Source organism: Motacilla alba, chromosome 8, assembly GCF_015832195.1.
Source record: "Motacilla alba alba isolate MOTALB_02 chromosome 8, Motacilla_alba_V1.0_pri, whole genome shotgun sequence".
NCBI lineage: Eukaryota > Metazoa > Chordata > Aves > Passeriformes > Motacillidae > Motacilla > Motacilla alba.
The window spans coordinates 14,760,511-14,787,921 of NC_052023.1; the positions used below are offsets into that span (position 1 = coordinate 14,760,511).

General features: G+C 38.1%; 1 protein-coding gene across 1 annotated transcript in view; it reads left to right on the top strand.

Annotated features, from left to right (window-relative positions):
- The window catches only part of HS2ST1 (heparan sulfate 2-O-sulfotransferase 1), a 77,459-nt gene that overhangs the window by 40,717 nt on the left and 9,331 nt on the right, over positions 1-27,411 (top strand). Inside the window, exons 2-4 of the mRNA XM_038143780.1 lie at positions 15,688-15,926; positions 22,072-22,157; positions 25,672-25,810. Of these exons, the coding sequence (XP_037999708.1) occupies positions 15,688-15,926; positions 22,072-22,157; positions 25,672-25,810 (464 nt within the window). The remainder of the gene's footprint in view (positions 1-15,687; positions 15,927-22,071; positions 22,158-25,671; positions 25,811-27,411) is intronic.

Sequence of the window (27,411 nt, forward strand, 5' to 3'; positions counted from 1 at the left end):
CGGGCTCGAGGGAGGGCTGTGCCGGCTTTGGGTCAGCCTGGCGGACCAAGCCCCTCTCCACAACTGTTGCCTCCTTTTCCTGCTCCTCTGAGCTGCAGGTTTTGTGGTTTGGTGCTGAAAGGCAGCGCTGGCGAGCCCAAGGTGTGGCTCCCACCAGGAGGAAAGGGAGAGGCTGGCACGGAGCCCAGTGGAGCCGCGTGAGGCCCGAGCTGCAGCCGGAACACCGAATGTTCCAGTCCTGCTCCACAAAGTCAGGCCTGGGAGAGGCCTCAGCTGACTGGTTCAGAGCCCTGTCAGGTCCCACCAGGTTCTGCCTTGTCCCTGTTTTCCTGCTGGTTTGGGGCTGGGGGAGGTTAAGCCTTTGTTTTCCCATGTACCACAGGCCCAACACGGGGCCAGTCACCAGCTTGCCTTTGGGAAACCATACTGGGTGCTCTCTTCAGGAATCGGTTTTGGATGTTCTGTGGTGAATCCCTTTTTGGGGGTAAAACACTCTTTTGTACACTTTTATTAATATTGTTGTGGTTATTGTGATTTTTCAGTAAATTGTGATTGCATCTTATAATCTCTCCCAGTGTTTCCTCCACTATCAGGAGGCAGGGGTTAGGGGATGGCTTGAAGAGGTTTCATTTTCCTGCTGGGTTTTAAAGCAGAATAAACTTTAACAAAGTTGAGGTAGCAAATTTTGGCTAAGGGATAGAAGTTGTGAAACACAAACTAGAACAAAACTCTTAACTGAAATAAAAAAATAATTTTTGTTTATTTTCTGTAGGTGTGATTGACCTGGGGGAACTGTCTTTCAACTGCCATTGGCTTAATCTGGAGACTGTTTCTGTATGAATTGATAAATGTGGATTTCCTTAGATCAGAATAATAGTGTTTCTATTCCTAAGGTTTTGCTTTATTCCTGTTACTTTATTTGTAGTTGTTAATGGAAAGTAGGCAACAGCAACTTGTATTTGGGCATCTTAACATTTGGGTGTGTTTAAGACAGAGGAAGAGGAGCTTCAGAGGGTTTAGGAAGTACTGGGGAGATTGACACTGGAAACTGAACAGCTGCAGGCTTGGTGCTTAAAATGACACCAGTGAGAGGCGACAAGGTGTGTTTGAGAAGACGCTGATAGCTGTGAACAGAACGCAAGTAGGGCCATCATAGCTGGAAAGTACAACTGAGAACTTCATTGCGAAGTACTTGGCATAATCATGTACTGATCAGCAGTTTTTGGTGTTGGTGGCAGGGAGTTACTTTGGGTGGGTTTATTTTGTTTGGAATTTGTTTTAGAGTGTACTACAATTGAGTACTAGGTCCCTTTTCCCCTACAAGAAGTGCTCTGTTTTCCCAGTGACAGAGCTTTGAGAAGAAAGGGTTTGGATGATATATTCTTCCCCTTTAGTTCACAGGTCTGCAATCAAAAACCTTGTTTACTGTTATTTGTGGCTGCCAGCACAAATGCCAAGTGTATTGGAAGATCCTCCGGTTCCTCACTTGGATGTATTGCTGCATCCTAGTAAACCTTCTCTGAGTAGACCTGTGGCTCTGTATTCTTGGTTCCTATTCAGTCTCTAATAAATGGACAAAGAAATACCTTGAGTAATTTTATAATAATAGGTATGTTCTGTAGAGCAGAAGTTTGTGCTTGGAGGGAGTTTAAGGGGAGCTGAAATGATGTCCCCAGTGTTCTCAGCCTGTTCACAAGCCTTTCGTATGTCATGTTCTATTACCTCTTAGCTGGAAGATGCTAAAACAAAATCCATTAGGACAAGACCTAACATTATCTCAACTGCCTTACATATACAAAGATAGATGAAGACTATCATTCTTCTGATAGAGAAAGCCACATGTCCATTCCCCTCAAATTCCTGCGGCTTTATAAACAAATATTTGTGTTTATTCTTTGATAAAGCAGCCATAGAAAAAAGGCTGAGGCAGTAGATTGCGTAAGCCTAATGGTTGGAAGATGGGATCCTCAGGCTGCTCACTGCTTTCTGGCCTCAGAGTGTTCCCATTCAAGTCTATTAAAAGGTACCTAAAAAAAATATTAAAAGCTTTTGAAACTGATGGATTTTTTTTTTGTTTGTTTGTTTGTTTGGAAGAAGAACTACTTCTTTACCTCCAGTCCATCTGGTTAACCATCAAGAGTGCCTGGTGTTCTTTCATTGTAGTATACAGGGGTGTGTTTTTCTACTCCTTAAGATGGTTTCTCACCTTTTTTAGTGTTTTTTTTTTGTGGCTCATTTTATTTTAGCTTCACTTGCTAGAACTGTGTTTATATCTTAATGGTGGTATGCAGTAAACCTTCAGAGTCCTTCTCTCCAGTTTGGGTTAACAGACAAGTTCTTACTCAGCTGCATAATGTAAAATAAAAGGAGAACATTGTTAATTATGAATGACTAGGCTTATTAGCTATGTCCAGACAAATATTGCAGAATTCTGGTGCCCTTCCCAAGGGTAAGTTTGAGATAGCAGTGAGCTGCCAGGTTTACTTTGTGTAGACTATTCCCATCTCTCAGTAAATAATAACACAGACTTTTTGAACTTTTATGCAACTGTATGTGAATTTATATACAAATAAATTCTGGATTCAGTGTTTGCTTTTTAGTGGAGTGTGGAATAACACAACATATTCTAATTGATAGCAAACTTATGCATTATTTTTTCTTTTTAAATTAGTTTCCTTCTTCCCCACGTTTAATGCAGTTTGACCTCGTGAATTTACCACATGAAATGGGGAATTAAGTATGTTGTCTTGGTTGTGCCTAAAGCCCTAACTGTTGTTAGCCTGGAGTAATTAATAGTAAGGCCCTCTATTCAGATCCTTTTGGAGGTCATCGTTGATCTTGAAGGTTGGTTTGTCTCTAAGACTATTGAAACAGAAGGAAGTCTGTATGTTCCTTTGCTTGTATTGTGTTTGTGCAGAAAGAAAATGAAATTAAAGAGCTGAATGTGTAGAATAATAGTATTACAAGCTTTCAGTGGTAAATCCATGAAGAAAATAGCGAATTCAGTCTATGTGCAGACTAAAAAGTAAGTATTGACTTGCACGCAGAAGGAAATATTCATGGTACCTAAGGAAACATTAATGTGGTACTTAATGTGTTCTGAGGTTTTGTGAAATAATATTTTGGAGATTTTTTTAGTTTACAGGTGGCTGAAGTTATCAATTTTATCAGTTGTGAAATACAGCTCCCATGACCCTGATGACAGCTGTACTTTATCTCCCATACTCCCCATTCCTCTTGGATGGCATGTTCAGCAACTGATGATCCCTGTATTGTGTTTTAATGGCATTAATATATACTTTTCTTTTTAAGTCCTGGCAGTGAAGCAGAAGGTTCTGATTAAGTGTAATCCAAGACAATACTGTATTTCAAAACAGTCAAATTGATTGCAACAGCTGATATTACTTTGCACTTAAATGAAGGGAGCAGTTTATTTTCATACTAGTTTGGTGTTATAGACATTATTCTTTGCAACTTTCTTTCATATCTGAATGATATAAACAATGTGTTTGCTATTCTAGCCAAGACAGTTCATTACAGCTTATAATGGGAAAGTTTAATACATTTTTGGCCTGTGATACAATAATCAGTTCTGACAAAGCTGTGAAGCTCTGTAGCTCTTCAATGGCTTCTACTGATTTTCAGCCAAAAGTAAGAATTCAAACCTGAGAAGTCTTAATTTTTAACTGTAGCTGAAATGTGTGTGTGTTCTTTCGTGGGTAGTTTATTGGTTTTGATCCTATATTGTGTGCCTAAGGATAAAAACACGGGCAAAAATAAGATTATCTGATATGTAAGGAACATGAAAAGATATGGATTAAAATAGGTTGCTGTTTCATAGGCATTACAAGGACGCCTCTGTTTTTTTCAGTGATTTGATGTTGGCTAATGGAAAATGTTAAGCATATTTCTTTCTTTTCTTTTTATATAAGTTTCTGACAGGAAATCTGTAGCTAAATATCAGTTTATGATTTCCATCTGTTCATGTATAATAGTGTCTTATAATGCAGTCCAGATTGCTGCCCAATGGAAATGTCCTATAGCAGGAGATAGGCTTTCAAGTGATTGTTGTACATACTAATTATTTTCGTAAATTAGTACTTCATATAATTTTGAAGACACAGAACTCATTTTAAAGACAGCTTTCTTGATGCAAAAATTTCCACTAATTAGCAAAGATAGTGTCTCATCTTTCTAGTGACAGTATTTTTTAAAAGAAAGGTTGGCATAGTTGTAGTACTATGGTAAAATAAGAAAATAAAATACATCCTTAGATTCAGGTAGGCAACAGAAACAGGAAAATTGCTGAAATGTTTTTTAGTTGCAAACTTCTTTGATCTCTGCAGTGTGTTTCTCAGCTCGTGATGACTAGATTAGGGAGAATTTATTGTAAAATATATAATTTTAATTCTGAGAACTCAGGTAGTTTAGACTAATTAATAAAACCGTTAAAACTCTAGCTTTTGAAAGATGCATGTCAGCGTGTGTTTTACAGTGAAGATTTCCACCTTCTCAGCTGGGTGGAAGGACTTGGTAATGGGACCCACATGTTCCAGTATGGTGAGAAAAAAAGACAGTGAATAAAAAAAACCTTACCTCTGTTATTCATGCTCTTCATCACATCAGTCTTGATTTTTGCACATCTGACTGTAAATCATTGCAGGGGAGTTGGACTAGATGACCTTCCAAGGCTCCTTCCAACCCAAACTATTCTGTGATAAATGGTAAATTATTGTTGCTTTTCTTTATAAACTTTGCAATCAAATTACCTTAAAATACCTGTACTGCCTGAGAGTTTCCTTCTTTCACGTGTAATGATAATCTGAGTAATAAAGTTAACATGATGAATAATTTAAATGTTTTTCAGTTTAGGGCTAATTTAAGGACAGCTGTATTGTGTGTTAAATGAGCCAGGATGCTGTCTGTGGCTTCCAAATTGGGCTGGAAGTTCTTCTCAGAGGCAGAATGGTGCTCAGCCTAGTGAGGTTTAGCTTTGCAATAGCCTAAATAATTATTGTCAAGAGCTCTCACTTCCTGAAAATGCGTTTCATGTCCATGGTGAATTTCCAGTCACCAAGACAGTTTGCTGCAGTTGTTTTAGTGGCGTGAATGTGATTTTTTTTGGTTTTTGCAGCTCAGTTGTCATCAATTCAGAGCTGTTTTCAGTGGGTAAGCTGATTTCCTGTGGTTTGCCTCCTGTGGCTGTGTGCTTTGCACAGGGTGACCCTTCACAGAGAGCTGGGGGTATTCCATCTCGAGTGCAGAAGCTGGAACCAGTCACGTTCGTAGTCATGAGGGAGTGGGTCTCTATCATTTTGGAAAACGTAAGCTATTGGCTTCAACTGCTTTTTTGATGAATATACTGGATGAGTTTGTATCTGGGCTGAAAGCGGGGATTGTTCACAAATGCTTCCATCCGCAGCAGATGTGCAGAGACAGCCAGTCTGACTCCGCGGCCGAGCCTGTGTCAGTTCCCCGGCGGTCCCGGCGCGGCGCGGCAGCCTCCCGCTGCTGGCGGGAGATTGCGCCGGCTCCGATGCACAGCCTGCTGCCCTCCTCGGGGAGGAGCAGCGAGAAACTCCTTTGCTTCCGAGGTGTTGAGAGGCATGATTTAAAAACCTCAAAATACCTAAACCAACTCTTTTTTCCCCTCTGGAGGGCTCAAGAGCAGAACAGAGCTGTGGCAGCTCTGTGCTTTTTTGTTCAGCAGGAAGCGTGTTGTGAAATAAAACTTACTCTGTACAATTGTAAATACAGTTTTTAGAAGTCAATATATTACAGAAATTGTACCTCAGAGAAGAACAGGTTAAAATAGTTCACGGGGCATACAAAATTACTGAAGTTCCAGATACTTTTTAAGTGCCACATGTAAAGTCAAGTGAAATTTCTACTACCTATTGTAGTTGCCATCTTGTGGCATTGACTACAGAGAGGGGCTTTTCCACAGCCTCTGGAATAAATGGCTGCTACTTTCACCAAATTACCGTTGGGATAATACGTTCACATTTGGGAACACAGAGGAGAGGCCACTTGGACAGAATAAACTCTTAAATTTGACATAGCTGAAAAAATCACTATACATATGTACTGCGGTTCACCCTGTATCTTGCTTAAGAGTTCTCAGTTGGTCGTAGGCTAGTAGTGTACAGAGATGTGAAGTCCTGATCGACAAGAATTTAGATACAGAATTTCCCTTTGATGAAAAGTGGCCCACTTTCGTATGGATAGTGTGATGTATGAAACGTAGTGAGAATTTTTACCCTGAGTCAATTTTAAGCCTGCATATAGATATCAGCCCAAGAAATCCTTGCCTTCCTGAGAAGAAGATAAGTTGGTATGAACTAGGTGTCAGAAGAGGTGTGAAAATATTTTGAGGTGGCTGTTTGGAAACTAAGAGAAGTTACTTTAATCTAGGAATGTAGAAGTAATAAGACTTCAGAAATTATTTTAATATGCGCAAGGGAGGTTGATGTTTACAACTTATATACAGCCATAGTGTTTCTGCCGTTTTAAAGATAAACTGTGAATTGGAACAGAAGATAAAAATGATGGAGTAGATATAGAACAGTAACTGAGGAGTTGAAGGATGAGAGTATGCACATTTTCAGTGTTTACTCATCATGGAACTTCCTTTGCACCACGTCATACTATAGAGCACTATTGCTTCTTGACTTTACCTCCGTCTTTTCTGCCCAAACTTGTGTAAGAATTGTTCCTACCATAATATGATGTCTTCTGAGCACTGTTGTCACATGGGTAGTTCCCTCTTTAACCACTGCAATTAAATTTGCTGAGTAACATGAGTGAAAGTTCAATTATCATGAGTCAAGGTTCAATTTATTTTATTTCCATTAATTTATTTTTAAAATTTATTTTATTTTACTCCTTATCTAACAATGTTGCCAGAGAGTCTGTATCATGACAAAGAAGTTCTTTTCAAGTTTCCCTCTGCTTACTCAGTCTGAAGAGCGAGTTCACTATTTAACATGTATCTGGAAGGTGATGTGTCATCAGAATTCACCCCTGGTATTTTTTACTTTGAAGTATCCCAGATAGATAATACATTTCTTATAAAAGAATGTATCAATCAGTATATCCTCCCACAGAAGTTTATAGTAGTGGTTTTGTAGCCCTCCCCCAGTAATGGCTTGGATTAAAATATCTTTCTGATTTAAAATTCTAAAATAGTAACTTTGATTTCATATAGTAGAAGGGAAGACTTGTGTGTTTTTTCATACATGCTTTATTAGAATTACCAACAAATATTAATATACATATACATCCCTACATGGTTGCAGCATGTTAACATAAAAATGAAGGTTTGAACCTTACTATTCATATATGCAGAAGTAATAATTGAGGCTTATGGAATTTGAGGATGGAGACTTAAACCAAAAGCACCTCAGGAGAATTCGGGTTCATGAATGCAGATGTGAAGAACAGAGATGACATGTTTTAGATTAATTTGGTAGTTTTCATACTGGCTTAGGAAGAAGTGTTATGGCTGTACAGCTTCTCTGGGAAGAGCTGAGTTCATACCACTACCCGCACCTCTGGTGAGGACACAGACTTCTCAATGTCACAGTGTCTTTGGGAGCTCGGGCAGTGAAGTTTCCACAAACATTTTCTTTAAAATAGAGTTCTAGCATTGCTATTCATAGCTGTGCTGACTGTGTAATATTTCTTTAAAATCAAATTAAAATATCATCAGTGCCTCGGTATTGACAGTTCAAAACACTTCCGCTCTCAAAGGCAGCAAAAGGATTATTGCCTTATAGAGCTCTGCAGGTTTCAGCCTTATTAGAAATGGGTTAATGCTAGATTTTAGCCTATTGACTATTGTTGGAAGCAGATTACTTTGCTTGTATAAAATAAAATCTGACCACTGAAAGTCTTAATGTCTGCAAAAGATAATCTGACCGAATTGTGGGTGTTCCTAGTGCTTGATTTGGGGTGGTTTGGTTTTTTTCTCAAGGCCAGTCAACTCTTTGCCTACTGTGCAATTCTGACTGCTAACAAAGCAATATGTAAAGCTAAATACACTTTCTAGTCATAAAATGAGTATTTTAATGAATTTGAAATACCAAAAGAGAATCTTGATTCCTCTTTTTCTCTGGACTTACTGGGGGAGTTCTTTTTGTCTTTTATTTTAGTGGCGTTGCCTTACCCAGCACAACATTTGGCAGTTCTGACTTTTAGTAAGTTCAGTGATGGATGGTATATCTTCTGAAATGAGTAATTGTGCTGTATTGTGGTTAGGAAGCATTGGTAGAGATTGATGGATACAAATCTGTTGTATCCCTCACTACTGTGGGACCAAAGTGCTGAGCAGGGGGCTGGAATTGTTTTTAGCTTTTTATAACAGCTACCTGAGATGCAGTTGAAGAAACTGTTTGCCCTTTTGTTCTGGCTAAATTTTCATCAAATAGTCCTTCTTGTTCAAAAAAAAGCTGGGAGAAGATCAGAATATTTCTCATGCATGTAGGAAAAGAATTCCTTTTAATTAAAAAGCTTAATCCAATCTAAATCAGGATTAACACCAAGGGGCTTTCAATGAGCCAGCTGGCTCTCCTGCCAGAGTGAGGTTTTTTGTACAAAACCACCTTACTGTACACATAACTAGCCTGGACTCTTTCTGTTTTTACCAAGCACAAGGAGCTCTATATCACACTGACATGAAAGGAGGTCAAGCTCTTGCTTGTATAATTTTGATTTTGCCAATCAATGTCTTCTGCAATGAGATTTGTAGTTGTGATGTTGATATGCAAGTATTTGAAATATGATTGCCACTGTTTCTTAGCATGGAGAAGATGATTCTGGAAGGTTTGCCTTAGCTGCTAGTTGTGTCACAAATGCTCTATAATGCAAGGCTGGTTTCAAACTCATACTGAGGATTTCATGTGGGCTTCTCTCATGAAGGTCCAGCTGAACTTCAGGCTACGGCCAGCGGGGTATGTGTTGGGAGGAGTTTGTAATGGTCTCTCTGTGGACTCCTTGAGTGCACAGGGCCTCTGCTCCTTTCAGTCCTCTGAAAGTCAAAGGGGAAGGGCTCCCCTTAAAGCAGGTGGATTATTCATAAAGGAACCAGGTTGATACTGCCTGTATTTTTATTCCTAATTCGGCCTGAGAATGGCTTGGACCTAAGTGTGAAGAGGGGAAGGATACAGCAAAAAGAGTTTTCCAGAGATATTAAAACATTTTAATTTTGTGTTTGTTGTAATTCTAGCATTTAATTAAAAATAGGGGAGCTTTTGTACTTTCATTTACTTAAAATGGCTTTGATGTTCCTGAAATGTAATTTTTAAGTGGTCTGCATGTTGTTAGAGCTTATCTTTATTCATGCTTATCTTTTTGATCTTGCAGATGAGGTCTTTAGATTGCAAACCTTAGACTGGAAAAAAAGATAAAGTATTTTTTATCTATGTTGATATTGTAGCTACATGAAGTAGGAAATACCTTGATTAACAATTCACATTTTTGAGGGAAAAATAAAACTTTCTTCTGATTTATGAACAAAGCAACCAGGGTATAGAATTAAATTGAAGTTCTTAAATTAAGCTAAGACCAAGATAAATGGTTTCCATAAAGAAAACAAAAAATATAATCAAGAGCTTATCTAATCAGTATTTTTAAAATGTAATTAAAATTAATTCTGTAATGACTTAACAACCGTGGGGCTTATGCAGCACGCAGGCTCGTTTCTGGTTTTTTGAAACTTCTTTCAAAACTTCTGTTTTACACGAACTCCAATAACAACATTAAGGTTAGAAATCATGTTTATCACTGTAAATACTTAATCTATACATAGCCAGTGTCAATTCAGCAAATATCACGCTCTATCTGTTGGTGCTACACAGAGTTCTTGTAGGGTTATTCTTGGCACTCTAACTTCCTAAGATTCCTAGTAAAATGTTTAGCTCTTCTACCTTAACCACGTCAGCTGCCGTTCTGATCAGAAGGCAGTGCTGTTTGCTGTCTTCCTTTTTTTGGCTGTTAGACCAGATGGCAATAGCTTGTTTTCCAGATTAGGTTAGTTTAGCCAAGATGTGTGAAGACAAGCAGGGGTATAAGTGCAATATGTTGCAAATAACAGTATGTCTTAGCAATTAGTTTTATTAAACCTGATGCAACGTACTGGAATACAGTATTGTCCTTACATATAGGCCTTCCAATGATTTTAACAGGTAGTTTAGTGATTGTTTTTGCTTTTTTGCTAGTCAATACCCTTTTAAAAAAATAAATGATTGTATGGCTGCAGAAAGCTCATGTAGTAATATAAATAACAAATATATATAGATAAGCACCAGTCTCCAGGCTGCCTTACTAAATAGAGTCAGACACTCGTTATTGATTGTGCTTTTTTTCACTATTTGAATTGGATTTTTCTTGAAGGAGTGACATGCATATTTGTATAGTGGAATGCTTGTGACAACTGTATGTGTGTAGAAAACAGTTCCATTAACTTCTCTTGCTAACACTGGAGACCTGCATTAAGACATTAAGGCACTATAAAAACCAGCAAACCCTACTGTTATATACTCAGCTGATGTTTATTATTTAGAGAATAAATCCCTGGTTTGCAACTTATCTTTCTTTGCTCTTATCATAGTCACATTGCTTCGTAACAGTTTACTGACAGTTTTGGCATTCTGAAAAGTCACAAACCTTTTCCTTGTATGGTTACATCCTTCTCTTTACAGCTATCTGTTTACTTGTCCCAAGGAAACAAGAAATTGCAAGTGACTGGGAGAAAACAAAAATGAATGATGACTGTTGTGTTTGTTCTCATGCTAATTCGTCAGCTTGAAGTCAACACTTGGGTCAAGAAAAACAGTTACATCTGAAGTTGGAAAGCTTATGGAGCTGCTTGACATATGCTTATTTTTAAATAGACGACATCATGGTGCCTAAACATTATGCTTCCATAGATTTTTAGTTAAAGTTTTTAACTTTATAGTTAGCATTGTGTGCAGTATTCATGAGTCATGGCGGTAGTGCTATAGTTGGAGCTGGAGATGTATAGTGACACAAGTCCTCCATGGCCATAAATTGTCATAGTACCGTTGATTCTTCCTCGTCTTCTCTCCATCCCTGCAGTATTGATATCTACATACAGCTGCACTCTGGTGTGTAAGTCGAGTGCTGCTAAGCAGCTCCCAGAGGAGACCACATTTCAGGGATGGGCAAAGGCTGTGTGTATATGGTGGGTGTTGAAAATGATTCTGAACATCAACTTTGCTACAGATTTATGATTTGGTTTTAAGCTGTTGTTTTCATTCTTCATGAGAGGAGCATGTAGTCCATAGTGAGTAGGTTTGCAGTCCTGCTCGGGTTCAGCATTTAGGCCAATCATGCATTTAACAAAGCTTTTGGGCAGGGAGACAGCTTGAGAGCTGCTCTGTGCCTCAGGCTACCAGCTGCTTGCCTAATTGGCCTGGGAGAACGGTGGAAAGAAAGCTGAGACACCAAGTCAGGTGGCTTCCCTGTTGCTCCCAACTCCAAGAAGCCTGCCTATCGGTTTAATGTGTGTCCAGTAGTGTAAATATACAGCAACAGTTTGCTCAGGGGTGGTGCTATCAAGGCTAGCTGCCCAGTTCCTTCACTTCAAGCCAGTGTGATTGAAGTTTGAATCCACGTCTTTTTCTTCTGTTGGGCAACACTAAAAGGCTGCTGAGCTAAAATTTATTTTAAGACTGAGTCTTTCCTCACCTGGGGGGGCGCTTTCACAATGAGGCATGGCAGGCACATAAGACAGATTGAAGAGAGAGCGTAAATAATATCTGTAGATACATACAGAAGGAAAATAAATGTAGAGGACAAAGTACATAGTTTGGGACAGTGGAGCTGTATGCTCTGAATTATTCTTTCAGTTACTTGAACTTGATTTTGACAGCCAGCAAGGCTCTAAATGTGTCTTTCATCAAGAGTGGTAAGTGCTAAGTTAGAGGGTGAAGAAGAAATTCTGATTTTGATAGATTTCTTTGTTCAGAAATCCCAGGAGGTTCTTATGCTTCTGTGAAAAATGTGAGGAATTTGAAATGTTTGGTTTTGTTAATCTTTAAGTTGTTAGAATCCATGACACACTATTTTCTTTGGGAAGATTTTGTATGCAGTTATGCAGTTAATTCTTGGATTTGAAGTAAATGCTAATAAGCTTGTTTTACCTAAGACATTTATCTGTTTGAATGTGCAAGGAATGTAGACTTAAGAACTGCTTATGATCCCAGTCATTTGTTTCTACAATTATTTAAATACTGTTCCTTTGGGTGATTTGTTTCTGTAATTATGTAAATATGGTTCAGCTGGGTTTTCAAATATTTTAGAAGTATGTATAGATCCACTGCATTTTCACAAGTGATTTTATTAGTTGGGATCCTTGGCCTGTCCATTTCTCTCCAAGTGTTTCTTGTTAGTAACTTTTGAGCTTGTTGAGAAACTGCTTTGACTTGAAAGGGCAGTAACCTTGAAGTGATGGCATATGGATGAAATGTTGCTATTAGTGCTTCTGCTGAAGGAGAAGACATAACTTGCCCATTATATGTGTTTTTCTGGTAGCATGTGACTGGCAAACCAATTTGTTGCTAGCCATGATATTTTGTGGTTTATTGCTACAAGAGGATGGCTCAAGAAATGAAAGTCATGCCAAGAGGCTGAGTTACAGAAATAGAATGAAGGAGGATTTAGAAGAACATGTAGACAAATAGGTGAGAAAACAAACTTGTTCTGCTTCTTTACAAAGCAGCTACTTCAGCCACTAAGGATTTTCTGCAAGTAATTCGTCTGCTGGTAAATAATCAGTTCAGCAGTTGTTATTACACTGATCATATCGGTACTGCTATGTGCAGACTGTCCTTGCAGTTGATGAAAGTTTGCGTGCAGGACAGCTGCAGATGACAGAATTTATCCCAAGGGTATAGCAATTATATTGTGTATTACAATTGGGAAAATTCAACAAGCAATAATAAAAAAGTGTGAGACAGAATATTTTATGCCTTAAAATTATCCCGTATTATAGTTTTATGAAAATGTGTCTTGTACTCAAAGGTATCACTTACTTAAATGCCACATATCTTTTAAAATGGGTGTAGTTATGTAATGTGAAATTTATAGAGTGTATCATCTTAACCCTGTTTAAGCATTTGGCTCTTAATAATTTTGCATAAGTATTTTTCCTTCAACACAACTTTTAAATAGTATGCATCGAAAGCAATGAGACTGTAGGACATTTTGTCCACTGAATCTCTGAGAGGAAAGAAATCACCCATCCTGATTTTTAGAATTTTAAAAAATAGTTTTCGGTGAAACCATTCCAACCTTATGTAGACAGGTTCGTGTAATCAAAGTTATATTTGCAGGGCTGTCATCTAAGGAGATGTTTTGGTAAACACAATGTATTTAGTAAATACACCTCCCTTTCTTCCACATGTAAAATGTCTTTAAAGCATTGCATTTTCTATCATATTTCTAAACACATACAAGTATTGTTCATTTTTCAGCCATTACAGGGCTTCTACTTCCAAGATTATTTAAATTTTATAGAATGACAAATGAAGTAATTAAACAAATACCCATTAACTCCTCAAATTCTCTAACTTCTGATTACATAGGTATCCCAAAGACTATTCTCAGTTGCATCTTACCATTACTGGACCTCTTTCCCTCTCCAAATAATAAATTAACTAACCTTATAAATAAAAAAAAATTATATGCATCACTTTAGGAGTTAAACTGACTTTCAGTAAGTAGCAGAAGAGCTTCTTGACTTCACAGGAAAAACTGCCAACTGTTTGTGATTGGGAAAAAATGTGCACTTCTACAAAATTTGCAATTTTCATTACTGTATTACTCATAGACTAGAATGAACTAGACCCTCGGGATGGCTGACCAGGTTAGACACTTCCAGGTGCTTCTTCTTGCACTTCAGCAGTTTATATCCTTCACTTCATTTCAGATTATGTTTTTTAACTATTGCAGTTATTTCAAAAAGCTGATTTCAGTGCTTCATCTTAAAGATCAGTTTTTGGTTTAGTTTGAAATTTAAAGCCTCCTTTTTTTCGTAATAGGACTGTCTGTATACATCAGGCTTGTGAAGCTTCTGCTCCTTACCTGAGTTCTTGCTTTTCCCCTTGCAATGGGAAGCTGAGGGTGGTTGGATGCAATAGCCTTTCTGCTAGTTGCATCCAATCATGCAGCTTTTATATCTTATGTATGGTCTTTAAAAGTGCCCTTATCACACTAATTCTTGAATCATCAAGGTTTAAAATACCTCATTAGAGAATACTTCTCATCAATTCTCTTGCAAATCATGTCTCTTTCTCACAAATGTTTCTCTCTTCCATGTAAGCCTTAGCAGCCCTGGGGTTCTGTGCAGCTATGATTAAATATGGCTTAGATCTACTACTCTGGTGTAGAAAATACCAACGAAATGTGTTTCATTTCAGCCTCTCTAGGTGGTGTTCACTCTCCATGTAGCCTTGGGGAGCCACATGGTTAACTGTGTGAATGCTTCCTTCCTAATCTGTTACTGGCAGGCGGGGGAGAGTTGCCAGCCCCATTCTTCTGTAGCCATCTCAGAGAGATGAAACCTGAGTCTGTTGCCTCATCTCTTTCCAAAATAGGACATTTGCCAGCATTGATGGGAGAGGTAGCAAATGAGAAAGGAAGGAGCAAAAACTGTGACTGATGTAGTGGGGAGCAACAGATGTCATGTGGAAAATTGAGATACACTCAATAAGCATTTCCTACAAACATTTTCTTACTGATGTAACTTAGTTATGGGGTGTGAGATATGAGCATATGAGAGAGTGAGTGAGTTTAAGCTTTGAAGCATTTCAGACAGATGGAAGTTTGTGGTTTAAGACAATTTACATGGAATTACAGGGTAGGCTATTCACAGCTTGATGATTCTGCTTTAGAAGTGATATTATGTTATAATTAAAGAGATTCGGTGAAAGAGAATAGAAGAAGCTGGGCTAAAGAATCAAGGGAAGTAAAGGTCAAGAGCTGCTACTGCTGTTAAAACTGTGTCATCCATAAAGAGCTATACCCTGTAAAAGAAAATAATACAGAGAATTACAGGTTACTCTTGTGATATCAACTTCAGCTTACACTGTTGATAAATGCAGATTTCTTTGAATACATTATTAAAGGCAGTATCACCATGCATGAATGAGAAAAAGTGCTTTGACATCTGTATTACAAATGGTACTAAAATACATACTTGTCTGGAACAGAAAAAAACCTGAGTCTGTTACCTGTTTTGTAAGCACCTCTTGCTTCTATTCCTGTCAAACTTCAAATTAATAAAATCTTCTTCCATTATAATTTTAAACTAGGAGTATTGTAGAAACCATGTGGGATATTTCAGGGATGTCACTATTTTCATAGTGCATTATAGACTTTCCTTTAGAGAGGATGGCTCTAAAGACAATGACATCAGTGTGAGTCACAGAGTATGGTCCATGTTCCCTAAGCATATTGTTTTTTAGGCTTTGTGTTCTGTGTTGGACTATCTTCCCTTCATTTTTATTGATGAAGTTTTGTTCAGATATGTCAGAAATACATAGTACAGCTAGTGTTTCCTTTATTGCTCAGGAGTTACTGCTTTTCACCAGATTGTGTTCTAAGGTTTGAACTTCACAACTGGTGAGACTTGGACTGAAATTTTATGTTTTTCTTCCTTAACAGAAAGGGCTATTGCAAGGCATGAAGTCAGAGAAATAGAGCAACGTCACACAGTCGATGGTCCCCGACAAGATGTGACACTGGATGAAGAAGATGATGTGGTGATTATTTACAACAGAGTACCCAAGACTGCCAGCACATCCTTCACAAATATTGCTTATGATCTCTGTGCAAAGAACAAATACCATGTGCTACATATCAATACAACCAAAAATAACCCTGTTATGTCTCTGCAAGATCAGGTAGGCTGCTGAATTCGGGATGTCTTTATGAAACCAGGCAAGAGCACAGGAAAAAAGTTTGCAATTGTAAACTTGGGTGATCTGATCTATTTAACTTCTTCGTCACATATTCCAATATAAACAAAATCTAATGTTTTCATATTTTCTTTGTAGAGAACTAATATTATTTCTTAATAGGTTGAGGTTTTTGCTTGGCTACTGGAGTTGGTAAATGTCTGTTTATTGGACAAAAACAAAGCTAAAAAGGCGCATGACTGGAGTAGAAATGACCTCTGTTGTTATAACTGTTTTGGCTGTGTAATACAACTTGCCTGTCATCTCCATCTGCAGTGAATGCAGTCTTAGGCAATTTGCTCTCTGAGTAGTGCAGGCACTATGCCATGCTGTCAGGGCTAGACTTGTGTCTTTGGTACTGGGGCTGGTCAGGTCTCACAGGTGATAAAAAACACACAGAAAAGTGCTTGTAAATAGCTTGCTCTGCAAAGGACGGGTCACTTTGCATCCATTAAAATTCTCACTAAAATCACTGTAGTACCAGACTAGAAATGACCATGGCTACTGTATTTTAAAAAGATGGTGAGGGTTCAGTGCTGTGTTTTTTATTAGGCTGGGTGAGGAAGTAGGTTTATTGGTTTATTTTCATTATTATTTCCTTGGCTGTCATGAGTGCACTTGCAGAAAATCCAGGTTATAGATCTGAAACATCACTGCCACCATCCCTGCGTGTAGAACAAATGTTTCTGAACTCTCTGCTGCCAGTTGTATGCTGATCACTTAAGTTGATATGCAGCAGAGGCAGGAGCTGCTCTGCATTGCAGCATGTCAGCACTGAGCCTTCCAGCTCCTCTAAGTGCATGTCTGCAGGCTGAAGCAGCTCAGCACAGCTGGACCGGGGCAGGGGAAGCAGATGCTAAAGGCCCTCCACTTCCAGTTCTGTAATTGGGAGAGTGGTTGAGGTAGGGATCTCTGTGCAGAGGAGATAATGGACTTGGGTGATACTGGAATCTGTTTTGTGATAGTGGAGTTGTGTACTGTGGAGTATTTCCTGCTGTAAAATTGTTTCCTGCATATGAAGGTGGTACTGTCATACATGTTTACTTTGATTATAAAGTCTGGTAGTTCTCACTCTAGTCCTGTCCACTGCATAGAACAAGTACTAAAGACCTGTGCACTAAAAGCAGTGTGATTTTTCAAAAGATTTAATAAGCCTATTAATTATTAATTAAAAATCATACTCAAGTCAGGTATACCTAGTACTGCACTTCCCACCAAATTCCTTTTCTGTCAAGGTGTCTCTTGAAATGGAGGTCTGTCCTAGAGGATAGGAGAGCTAGTCATTGAGTAGATATAAATTAAACACAGGCTACCTTAAATTTCTACTTCTGTTTGAACTTAATTCAAATAAAATTTGTGCTTTGTTGGCTTAGTTTTATAAAATAGAAACTCTTCATCTTCCTTCTAATAATAATCTATTGAAAAATGAAAATCTGTCTGTGCTGAGCATGTCCACAATACTGTCAGTCCTACCTTCATTTGATACTATGCTCTTGTCCAAGGTGGTAAATGATGTAGCTTAATTAGACACTTCATACTATTTCTTGGTGGCTATCAACTGGGGGATGCTGACAGTGAAGAACTTCATATATTGCTGAATTGTTCAAAGATGCAGAAATAATAATTCATCTTCAATACATGGAGATAACACCTTGCCATTGTAAGTCGTAGTGCATCATTCAAGAGATGGCAGGGGTGCTGAGTGGTAGCTGATGATGTTTACTTTGCGTGGGCTTCGATTAGCATGACATATTCATATGTCACCTTCACCAGCAGAGCTAATTTGGGTGCATTAGGTGTATATGTGCCAGTAGTAAAATACATAAACATGTCATAGAGACAAAATTGTTCTGTTAGTGATACTGTTTGTTAAAGCAAATCTCCCTAGGTAAGGTGAAGATTGCTTCGGGCCGGGCAGAAACTTGTAAATTAGTGAGTGTTCTTTTGTGCAGTTTTTCTGCTGTACCTTTTCCAAACTACTGTAATTCTGTAACAGATTCTAAGTTCTCAGCCCATATGTGAAACCTTTACTTCTTGAATGCAGTATGAAAAAAATGATATTTAAAATCTACTCCGAATATAGTCTGTATCTGATGTGAGATAATCCGATAAGAGTTCCTAACACCCGTTTTAGTTTCAGGTGTAACTTGTTCCAGCAGCCCTCCTTTCTTTTGCAGCATCTCTGGCAGCAGGATTCTGGGAGCTGCCCCTCTTCCCCCAGGTTGGGCCTTTTCTTTGCAGCAAGCTGAGTGCCGTGTTGCTCATGTTGCATTTCTGACCTGTGTGCTTTTCTTAATTAAGTCAAAGTAGTTGTTTGGTTGAGTTTTACTTGCTGCTTGCGTGTTTCAGCAGTGACACTTTGTCCATACAAGAATGCCTGTGTTACAGCTATCAGGATGGCATACCAGTCACACAAACTTTATTGCTTTTGTTACACGGTGAAGTTGTCATTGAAAACACTTAAAATTAAATTACTGTTCTGCGTTACAGCATGTATTCTGGATATATTATTTAAAAAGTGGTGTGAGAACATTCTCTGTACTGGTATGAATGCTACAATTATCCAGTGTTTCAGCCCCCCAGCTTGCTGGTGTCTGTTTCTTGGGTTTTTTCTCCTTCAGGTTCTCTCTCAATTTTTCTCAAAAGAGCTACATGAAAATATATTATCTTGCTTCCAAATGCATTCTAAAGCAGTTGGTCTCTCAGAGGACAGCACAGTCATAGTGGCTTTAGTGGTGCTTATTTCCTCTGCTAGTGCAGGTGTCAGTGGCTGTCAAAAGTGGAACAAGTGGAAAGCCTGCAGCAGCTCTGCTAGAAGTGGAAGTACTGTCATGTGCTTGTGAACATTTAAGAATTTTTCTTTTGGAGTTAGATGGTCTACTGAGTACAAGTGCTGCATGTGTGCCAATTGTACTTTTCCTTCTGAGAAAGAGCTTTTACTGCAAGGCAGGTATCCTGGCTGTACTGTGGCTGAACTGGTGAACTCAATTGTTTCACCATCTCACAAAATTGATTCTCAGCTGTCCTTGCCTTGAGCTTGCTTATGACTATTCATGGCATGCAGCCAAAGGTGTGCTGCTTGCCTGTTTCCAGCACTCCAAACCCTCTGGTTCAGAGCTAACTCAGACACGCTCACGCACACTCAGGCACATTCTTGCACACTAGCACAGGCACACGCTCTTGCACACTCAGACACTCTCCCAGTGCAACACAAGCACAGTCACATGCTCCCACTGTCAGATACACTCAGACACACTCACAATCACACATGCACGCTTGTGCACGCACACGTGTGTGTGCATGCGGCTGTGTGCGTGTGTGAGTGTGTGTGTGACTGTCAGTGTGCCTGAGTGTGTGAGTTCTTGTGAGAGTGTGCAGTCAGACTCTGCAGAAGAGGCACTGATGGCTGCAGTTAATGGACAGAGATCAGAACTTACAGCATCACTTTAGTTTGCACACATGGCTTTTTCTCAGACCAGGTATGCTGGTTGGGTTTTTCCTTCTTTTGGCTCACTGGGACTTGTTTTAAATTCCTACTGTCCTAGAAACTGAATGTGTTTAACTTACCTTTCAGGACATCTTATGCCCCTGGAGTACCTTTGATCGGGCTTTTTAATTCAGTGAACCTCAGCTGATTTCCCACTTACTGAAGGCTGTGAAGCAACTTTGTAGCTGATTATATAAAAGCAATGTGAAACAACTTCACAGGAATTCCGTTCACGTCTATCTGAACTTTTAAAGTCACCTCAAATTTTATTCAATTGGGCTCAGATGGAGAAGCTTGCTCTGTCTCTTGAAAGCTACAGTATCTGCTAAGCCCTGAAAAGTAAATTGATCATATTTAACAATATGAAGCAGTGAGCAATAGTCATCTCTGACCTAAAATGTATGAATCCAGACTCATTAGGCTGTCTGTGACCTGGAACAATTCTGGCTTTTAGAATGCTGCAAATTGTGGGAGAAAAAAAAAATCTTTTGCCTGCAGGCTAGTTATAGGTATTAAAATCTGTAGTTCTCAGGGGCTCAGCATGTTTTAGGTCCATCTTAAGACAGATGTAAAGGTGTATTATAAAACCTTCCTAGCCTTCTCTTAGCTTGGCTGGTGTTAGAGGCTAGACTATCCATCCTATGTTCATAAAAATTATTTCCATAGCAGACAATAACTCTGTAAGACAAAGGCAATAAAGGATTTTTGTAGCTGTTACTTAAACATCTAGAATTTGATGCCAGATGCCTAGCATTGGGATCTAAAACAAAAAACTTGGGATTTTGTGCTTAACATTACCTTATGTCTAGTACAAGTCTATTAGAAACTGAAATCTAGATGATATAAGATTTCAAAAAGCTCATTCATGGAAACATAAATGTACACATTAATACGTGGGCTGCTCTCCACAGTCTAAATAGCATAACTGGTTTATTTGCAGAGTTATATCAACCAACCATGACATTTTGGGGTTTGTGGGTGAAGGAAGGAAAGATGACTGATATTTTGTATTTAGGAAATATCTTTGCCAGGTAAAGAACTGTTTATAGCTGAGGCTCTCCACTGGAAATATCTTGGCATTAATCTTGGCAAGATACAATGAATGGAATTGTGGTTTATTTCTGTGGCTGTAAAGGTAAAGGTTGTTCGACTGGATTCAAAGTCCCATTTTATCAGTGTGTGCTATGGACAAAACCAGCCAGAAATCCAGTGCAGTTTATGAAACACCGTTGTGTAACATTGTGCAGTGCTTCTCAGCTAGATTTGCCACCATTTTAATGTGCAGTATATGCTTTAAATTTTGTAATGCCACAGACTGTGAAACTTGTACACTAAAAGAATTAATGTTGCCTGTTATTAAAAATTAGTATAAATTTCTGTTATCTGAGAGTCCAAGAGCCAGTGTTTAAAGAAATAAGGTTACCAACCTCTTAAATCAGACCATGAGTTTTGCACAATGGAAGAAACAGCAGCAGGCCAGTCTCACCTCCTAAAATCTTCAACTGGTAGGTTGTAATAAGTAGTAAATATTATGCTTCAGGACACTCTGAATACACTTGACCTTACAGAATGGTAGTTACTGTGTTGTCTTGAGCTCTCAAACTTTGCTTTTTGGTCTCTCTTATCTCACCTTAGAGTCTTTGTGGTTATCTGTTTGTCTGTTTAACAGAAAAGATATTACAGATGTGCAGAGAACACTATCTTTTAATTCACAGCCTCAGAAATGGCATATCTTTGTCAGACAGCTCAGGCAGTACAAATTTATCATCCTCTCTTTATTATCCAATTCACTAGTTTTGGAATAACTTTCAGTTACATGCTTTGATGTTAAAAATATTCTGTTCATCTAGTAAAGCCAAGCTCTATCAGGATTTGCATGTCCCACTTAATTTGATCACAGTCTCTGGTTTGGGGCATGTGTCTTATTTTGTTCTTTGAAATGTAAAGCTATTCCCATTTTTGTGAAGTTTGCCAAGAAGTGCTCTATCAGCCCTCATTCAAGGGCTACTTCATGCTTTAGCATGCAAGTTTCACTGAAATGTTAGCCTTAAGATGACTATTCAAAATAGCAAACTATAGATCTGATTTACATTGCATGCATTTATAACATTCCTGGATTACTTGTGCGTTGTATTTTGGGATGGAGGAGCAAATGAACCATCAGATTTGTTTCTTATATCCCAATAAAATAGGTCTAAGAACATGCTGTAAATCTGGTACACTTTTATTTGAGGCACTGAATACAGATCAGACAATTCTATAAAATATGTACTTGCATTTCTACTGAAAGAATTCTGCATTCCTTTCCAACTTTAAATAAAATGGACTGACAAAAATATAAATGTCTGTTTTGCTGATGTTTTTGTGATAGGTTTCCTTGGACTGTCCTTCTCTGTTGTTAGTTTCTGATCATTAAATTCTGATCACCTGAAATCAGTCATCTGTATGCTGCAGGAAAATCTATTTTAGGGGGCACATTTTTTTTTTATATACTCAAAATAGACTTTTTAATCTAATGCGTTATAAGATAAAAGCCAGGAAACACCTTGTATGGGTCAATGTCACGAGCCGTACAGAAACGCTTTTTGTTGCCCGCTTTCACAGGTGCGGTTTGTGAAGAACGTGACTTCGTGGAAGGAGATGAAGCCGGGCTTTTACCACGGCCACGTCTCGTACCTGGACTTCGCCAAGTACGTTCCCGCGGCGGCTGCGGCCGGGCTGCCGGCGCCCTCTAGCGCTCGCAGCCTGGGAACTGCAGCTGGGGAAACGCGCGCCCTGCCTTCCCAGAGCGCCGGAATTTGGGGTTGATCTTCACCGATTTCTCTTCTTTTCTTGCACGATAAAATGTAGCCGAGTCTCATTTTAAAAAGAAAAGGTTTATATGCTGGGATTAGTATTCCTTGTCTAAATTCCTAGCTTTTTTTTGCTGAAAATCATGGCTTTTCTCTGAAACATTGGCAGTTCTATTTTAGGATTGGCTCCCCATTCGGGGAAGTTTAACATACCTGTTCTCAAAAATGCTTCGTATAAAGAGTAACACCGCCTGCCTCTTAAGTGATGTAATTCTTCTCTACCTTAATATCCATTTACACTTTATCGAGATACGAAAAGTTATCTTTTGAAGTAGTTTTCTGGTCTATAATAGTTTGATTTGCTAGGAAAAGCATTGAAATAATTCTTGTGAAGTTAAATGCTGCTACCTCTAAAATTAAATTAAATAAAATATCTTAAAAATCATCCCACTGACTTCAAAGGTTCAGGATCATATCTTTATTCCCACTTTCATATGTTTCTTTTCTTGTCTTATTTTTGCTTCTGGATCTAAAGCTGTGATCCTCAGTAGCTCAGTCTTATGAAACCTCCCCTTGAACTGACAAGTCAGTTTTGCTTAAGATGCTTACTAGGCAGTGCTTCATCTTGCACTTGGAGCATGTGGAAAATGATTTAAAATTGAAAGTGGAATTTTCAGATCTCATTACATTTGACTGCACAAATGATAGTAACCACTACTTTTACCTCTTGCTGATGGTCACTCAGTGTTTCTATGTTTCTGTGCATTGAAGTATTTATTTGAATTCTTTTTTGTATGTAATAATTCCTTTTGTTTAGTCATTCCTTTAATTACTCATTCTGTCATGTACACTGATTTTTAATATGGACTTTTTATTACAAAGAATGAGATGGGGAAGTGAGACCTGTGCAGATTCCCAATATAGTACATTATCAGAAAATGCTAAAAGCTACAGTAGTTGCTGAAAATGAGCAGTGGCACCAAGTTTACAAAAAGTAACAGGCAAAAAATGTTACTGACAAATCAGTCAATCAAATAAAATACATCAAAATTCATTAGTTTCCTTTCTGCCTTTTTAAAATTAAAATGCTTCAACATTAATAAATACTTGAACTGAGTAACAGCGTGCTGGTGCAGTAAAGCTGAATGTTATTTTATACATTAGTTCATAAAGCTGAAAACATTTTCAGATACTGGAATTCTTAAAACTAAAATATTTTACATCTAGAAAGCATCTAAGCAATTTCACAGATTTCTTTCATCTGCACCTTCCCTCCGGGACTGTGTTATCCTTGTCTTTGTTGTTTGTTATCCTTTCACCTGAGTGATTTTTTTTTTCCCCACAACAGCCTGCTTTCTCATACTTTGGGTTTTCATTATTAAAATAATATCTTGAATACGCTGGTTGTGCTTGGCAAGGCCCACACCTTTAAGGCTGTGAGGTATGTTCTTGTAATGAACATTCTTGTAGTTAAGAAGTGTAAAATAGTTCAGAAGAATCAATGCTTCCTTATACATGGACTTCAGACTTAGGCCCACTCTCAAATATCAGAAGTACCTCTTAAAATATGCTGAAAATTAAAGTACTGGATTCCATTGATAACTCACAGTATTAAGGACAGGTTATTGTAATCCATCCATGTAGAAATTATGCTAATAAAAGTTTAAATTTTTTCCCTTTTCTTTTTGTCTTTAAAGTTACTTATCCACTTATTATTCTCTATTTTCTCTGTTAAATAGTTGGGAAAAAAGTTCTTTGACAATGCAATTGCCAATTCATTTTCATTATTAATAAAGTTACAGTAATAACTTAGGTTACTGGTAGGTTTATGTTACTGTAACTGAAACTAGTTCTTCAAGCTTCGATTGTACAATCCAGCACTAGCATTTCTAAGGACTTGGACATCTGCATTGAACCCACAGATGTGCGCTGTTCATTGGCTGAGCCTGCTGCTCTGTGGAAATGGTTTGTTGCAGCTTCCTCAGCATTTGCAGTAGTCTGTGGAAGGGGACACCTGCGTGTCTCAGGCACTTCAGTGGAGCTTAAAGAGGGTGAAGTTCAAAGCCTGGCCTTGGCGTCAGAATGGTTGAAATATTCACCCCCTCTGTACTCTGCAGACTCTGGGCAGTCAGAGCTGGCATGCAGACAGATGTCAGCAGTTCTGCCTTAGAGTGCTCCAGTCTGAATCATTGGTACTCTACTGGCAGCACTGGAGAATCAATTGCTCTTTCTGTAGCCTTTAACAATTTCTCTGTCTGTAGTGCTTGTTTTTGGCAAAAGCGATGCCTGTTAATTGGGTTTTTTTCTAACTCCCTCCTTTCTGCTACTTTTGCTACATTTCTGTTCTTCAGCTTTTCAACTTAACATTCCTCATATGCACAGTATCTGGCAGTAAAATTTACTCCTTTAAAAATCATGGTACTGCATCTTAAAGCTATGTTTTAGCCAAGCTAGGAGGCATGAATGGCCCTCTTTTGATAGAGAACACTTTCCCAGTTTGCATAGGAACAGAAGAGAACTTTTTTTTCCAGCTTCTACTTTACTTCAGGGCACTTGACACACTTGCAGTTTCCATTGTGATATAAACTCTTTAATATTTTGAGACCATAATTATTTGCCACAGCATGTCTCATATGGAAAAGAAAATAAAACTGAGAAATGTATTGTAAAAGCAGACTTGAACATAGATCACTGAAAGGTAGCATTTGCACGAAACAGTTTGGTGGTTTAAATTTTTCTCCTGTGTCATATGAGCTTACCACCTCATTTCATCAGGCTTCTGTTTGTAGTGGAGTGCATCAAAATTTGCTTAGGGTAAATGCCTATGAAAAATTTAATATCTTTAGATAGAAAAGTTAATATGGTTACAGATACTATCTTAGACTTCTATTTAATAAGCATAGCTGTATGCATTCAGCCCAGGCAATGGATGGGCTCTGAGCTCTGTCTTCCTGCTGTTAGAGTTAATGTCTCTGACAGCTGGAGACCTGCCAGTAAAACCACTCACAGCATTGCCAAGCCCAGTTCACAAGGGCAGGAACTCAATATCAAACTTCCTTGTACTTACTATAAACATGTATGTGGCTGCTAAACTAGTTAAAGCATTTCTAGAGTCAGGATGGTTGTGTAAACATTTTTAGTATCTATTTCTGTGACAATATGTCTGTTTTGTTTGTTTCTTTAATAATAAGCCCATAAAATCATAATCTTAGGCAGACTGAAATTGAACTTACTTTCACATCCATGTAATGCACTGAGTGTGAGAATGAAAAGAAGTGATCATTACGCTTCCTCTCAGTATCATGTATTCTGTGTATGGATTTCAGTTGTAGCAATAAAGACAGGCTTTTACAAATTAGATGAGAAGCCTTGATTTGTCCTTTGAAAGATGTTTTTTCCTCTTTTACTTCAGATTTGGTGTTAAAAAGAAACCAATTTACATAAATGTCATAAGAGACCCTATAGAACGCCTAGTTTCTTATTATTACTTTCTGCGCTTTGGAGATGATTACAGACCAGGGCTACGGAGGCGAAAGCAGGGGGATAAAAAGGTAAAGTATACCTAATAATATATGCTGAACTTACAAAAATCAATGTGAAAACAATTTTTTAAATGCCCTGATAAAAGCCAAATTATTATTTTATCAGCCTTGGTGATAATGGTGGCTTTGTAAGTTATAGTCTCCATTTCCTGTTCATACTGGAACAGAGCATGACATTATTAGGTTCTCTGTACCCTTATAAATTCACTGTATGTTGCAGTTTGTTAAAAAATTAAATAAAATATTCTTTAATTGTTATTAGGTATCCAGAATTATAATTATCACATTAGGCTTATCCTCCTTTGTAAGAGGCTACACCTTTTCTTGTTGAAGACTGAGATATATTTTTTCAGCAAAAGCTGTAGAACTGCTGATGCTTTGGCATCAGTAGTTTGTTGATTATTTTGTTGATTATTTTCATATAATTAACAACCCAATTTATTCTATTTTTTAAAAATGTAAACATTGCAATGTCTTTTTGGCAACTGTGGGATATGACACATAAATTTCTGTACTTCCTCCTTGCCCTATGGTGGCTGTAGACAAGTTCAGGTTAGCACATTGAAACATTGACTACTAATACAGTTTCAGGATGGCAGCATCATTCAGGCTCCATAATGGATTTGTTCAGGAAAGAATCTATACATCCACTGTCATGGTTTGCAGTATGACCTTTCTGGGCATGCTGGTTTGGATTTTTCTTACATTGGGAAGAAAAGCAGGATATTAAATATATGAGTATGCTTTCCAAAACTGTAGCTTGAACAGTGTGTAATCCTATAAAATGTAAGGAATTTTTGTACTTTTCAGAGCCAAACACTTTATACTGTTTCAGTGATGATATTTTCTTAAGCTGATGCTGTTTTTCTATAATGTTGACAATTTAGTGTAGTGCTGTGTGGGTACCAAGAGACATTGAAAAAACAAGCAAAAGTCGCACAAAATATAAAGCTTAGTGTATAAACACCATAACAACGAATAATCGTGAGTAATCATTGTGTGTGCTGCCCCCATCCAAATAGTGCTTCTTAAATATTCAGAGCAAACCATTCCTCTTTTCTTTCCAGTTGGGAACTAACTGGTCCTGTTATTTAGGCTTTAGCGCCATCTTCAGTTCCTGCATTTCAGTTTGTCCAGGTATCCTGAAGCACAGCAGCATAGGAAGAGGAAAGCTTCAAGAATAAATTGAAATGAAGCTTAAAAATTGTCTTTATAGAACTGGCTAAACAGGTGAACAGGTGATATGATATGATATCATGAAGGCCTTTTAAAAAAGAGAGATAGGATATCATCTTTTGTAGCCTGTCTTCCTCTTTCCTGTTGGAGATCAGTGACTTGGAAAGCTGAGCATGCTGCTAAGTCTGAGCTGCTTCTAGGACATAAAACTCACTAAAAAGAGTGAAATTTAACAGTGTTGTTTAATTTTGAATTATAATCCAAACAACATGGTTAGGTACTCACTGGGAAACATGCCAAAAATCCTTAGTGTTGCTGCTTGGTAGACTGCACTATAAGCTTTGATTTGCTGGGGAAAAGGTCATATGCATTTCTGTTTTTAATGCTTGCAATATATTGGATTATTAATTTTATGTTTTTCTATTGAAAGTGCT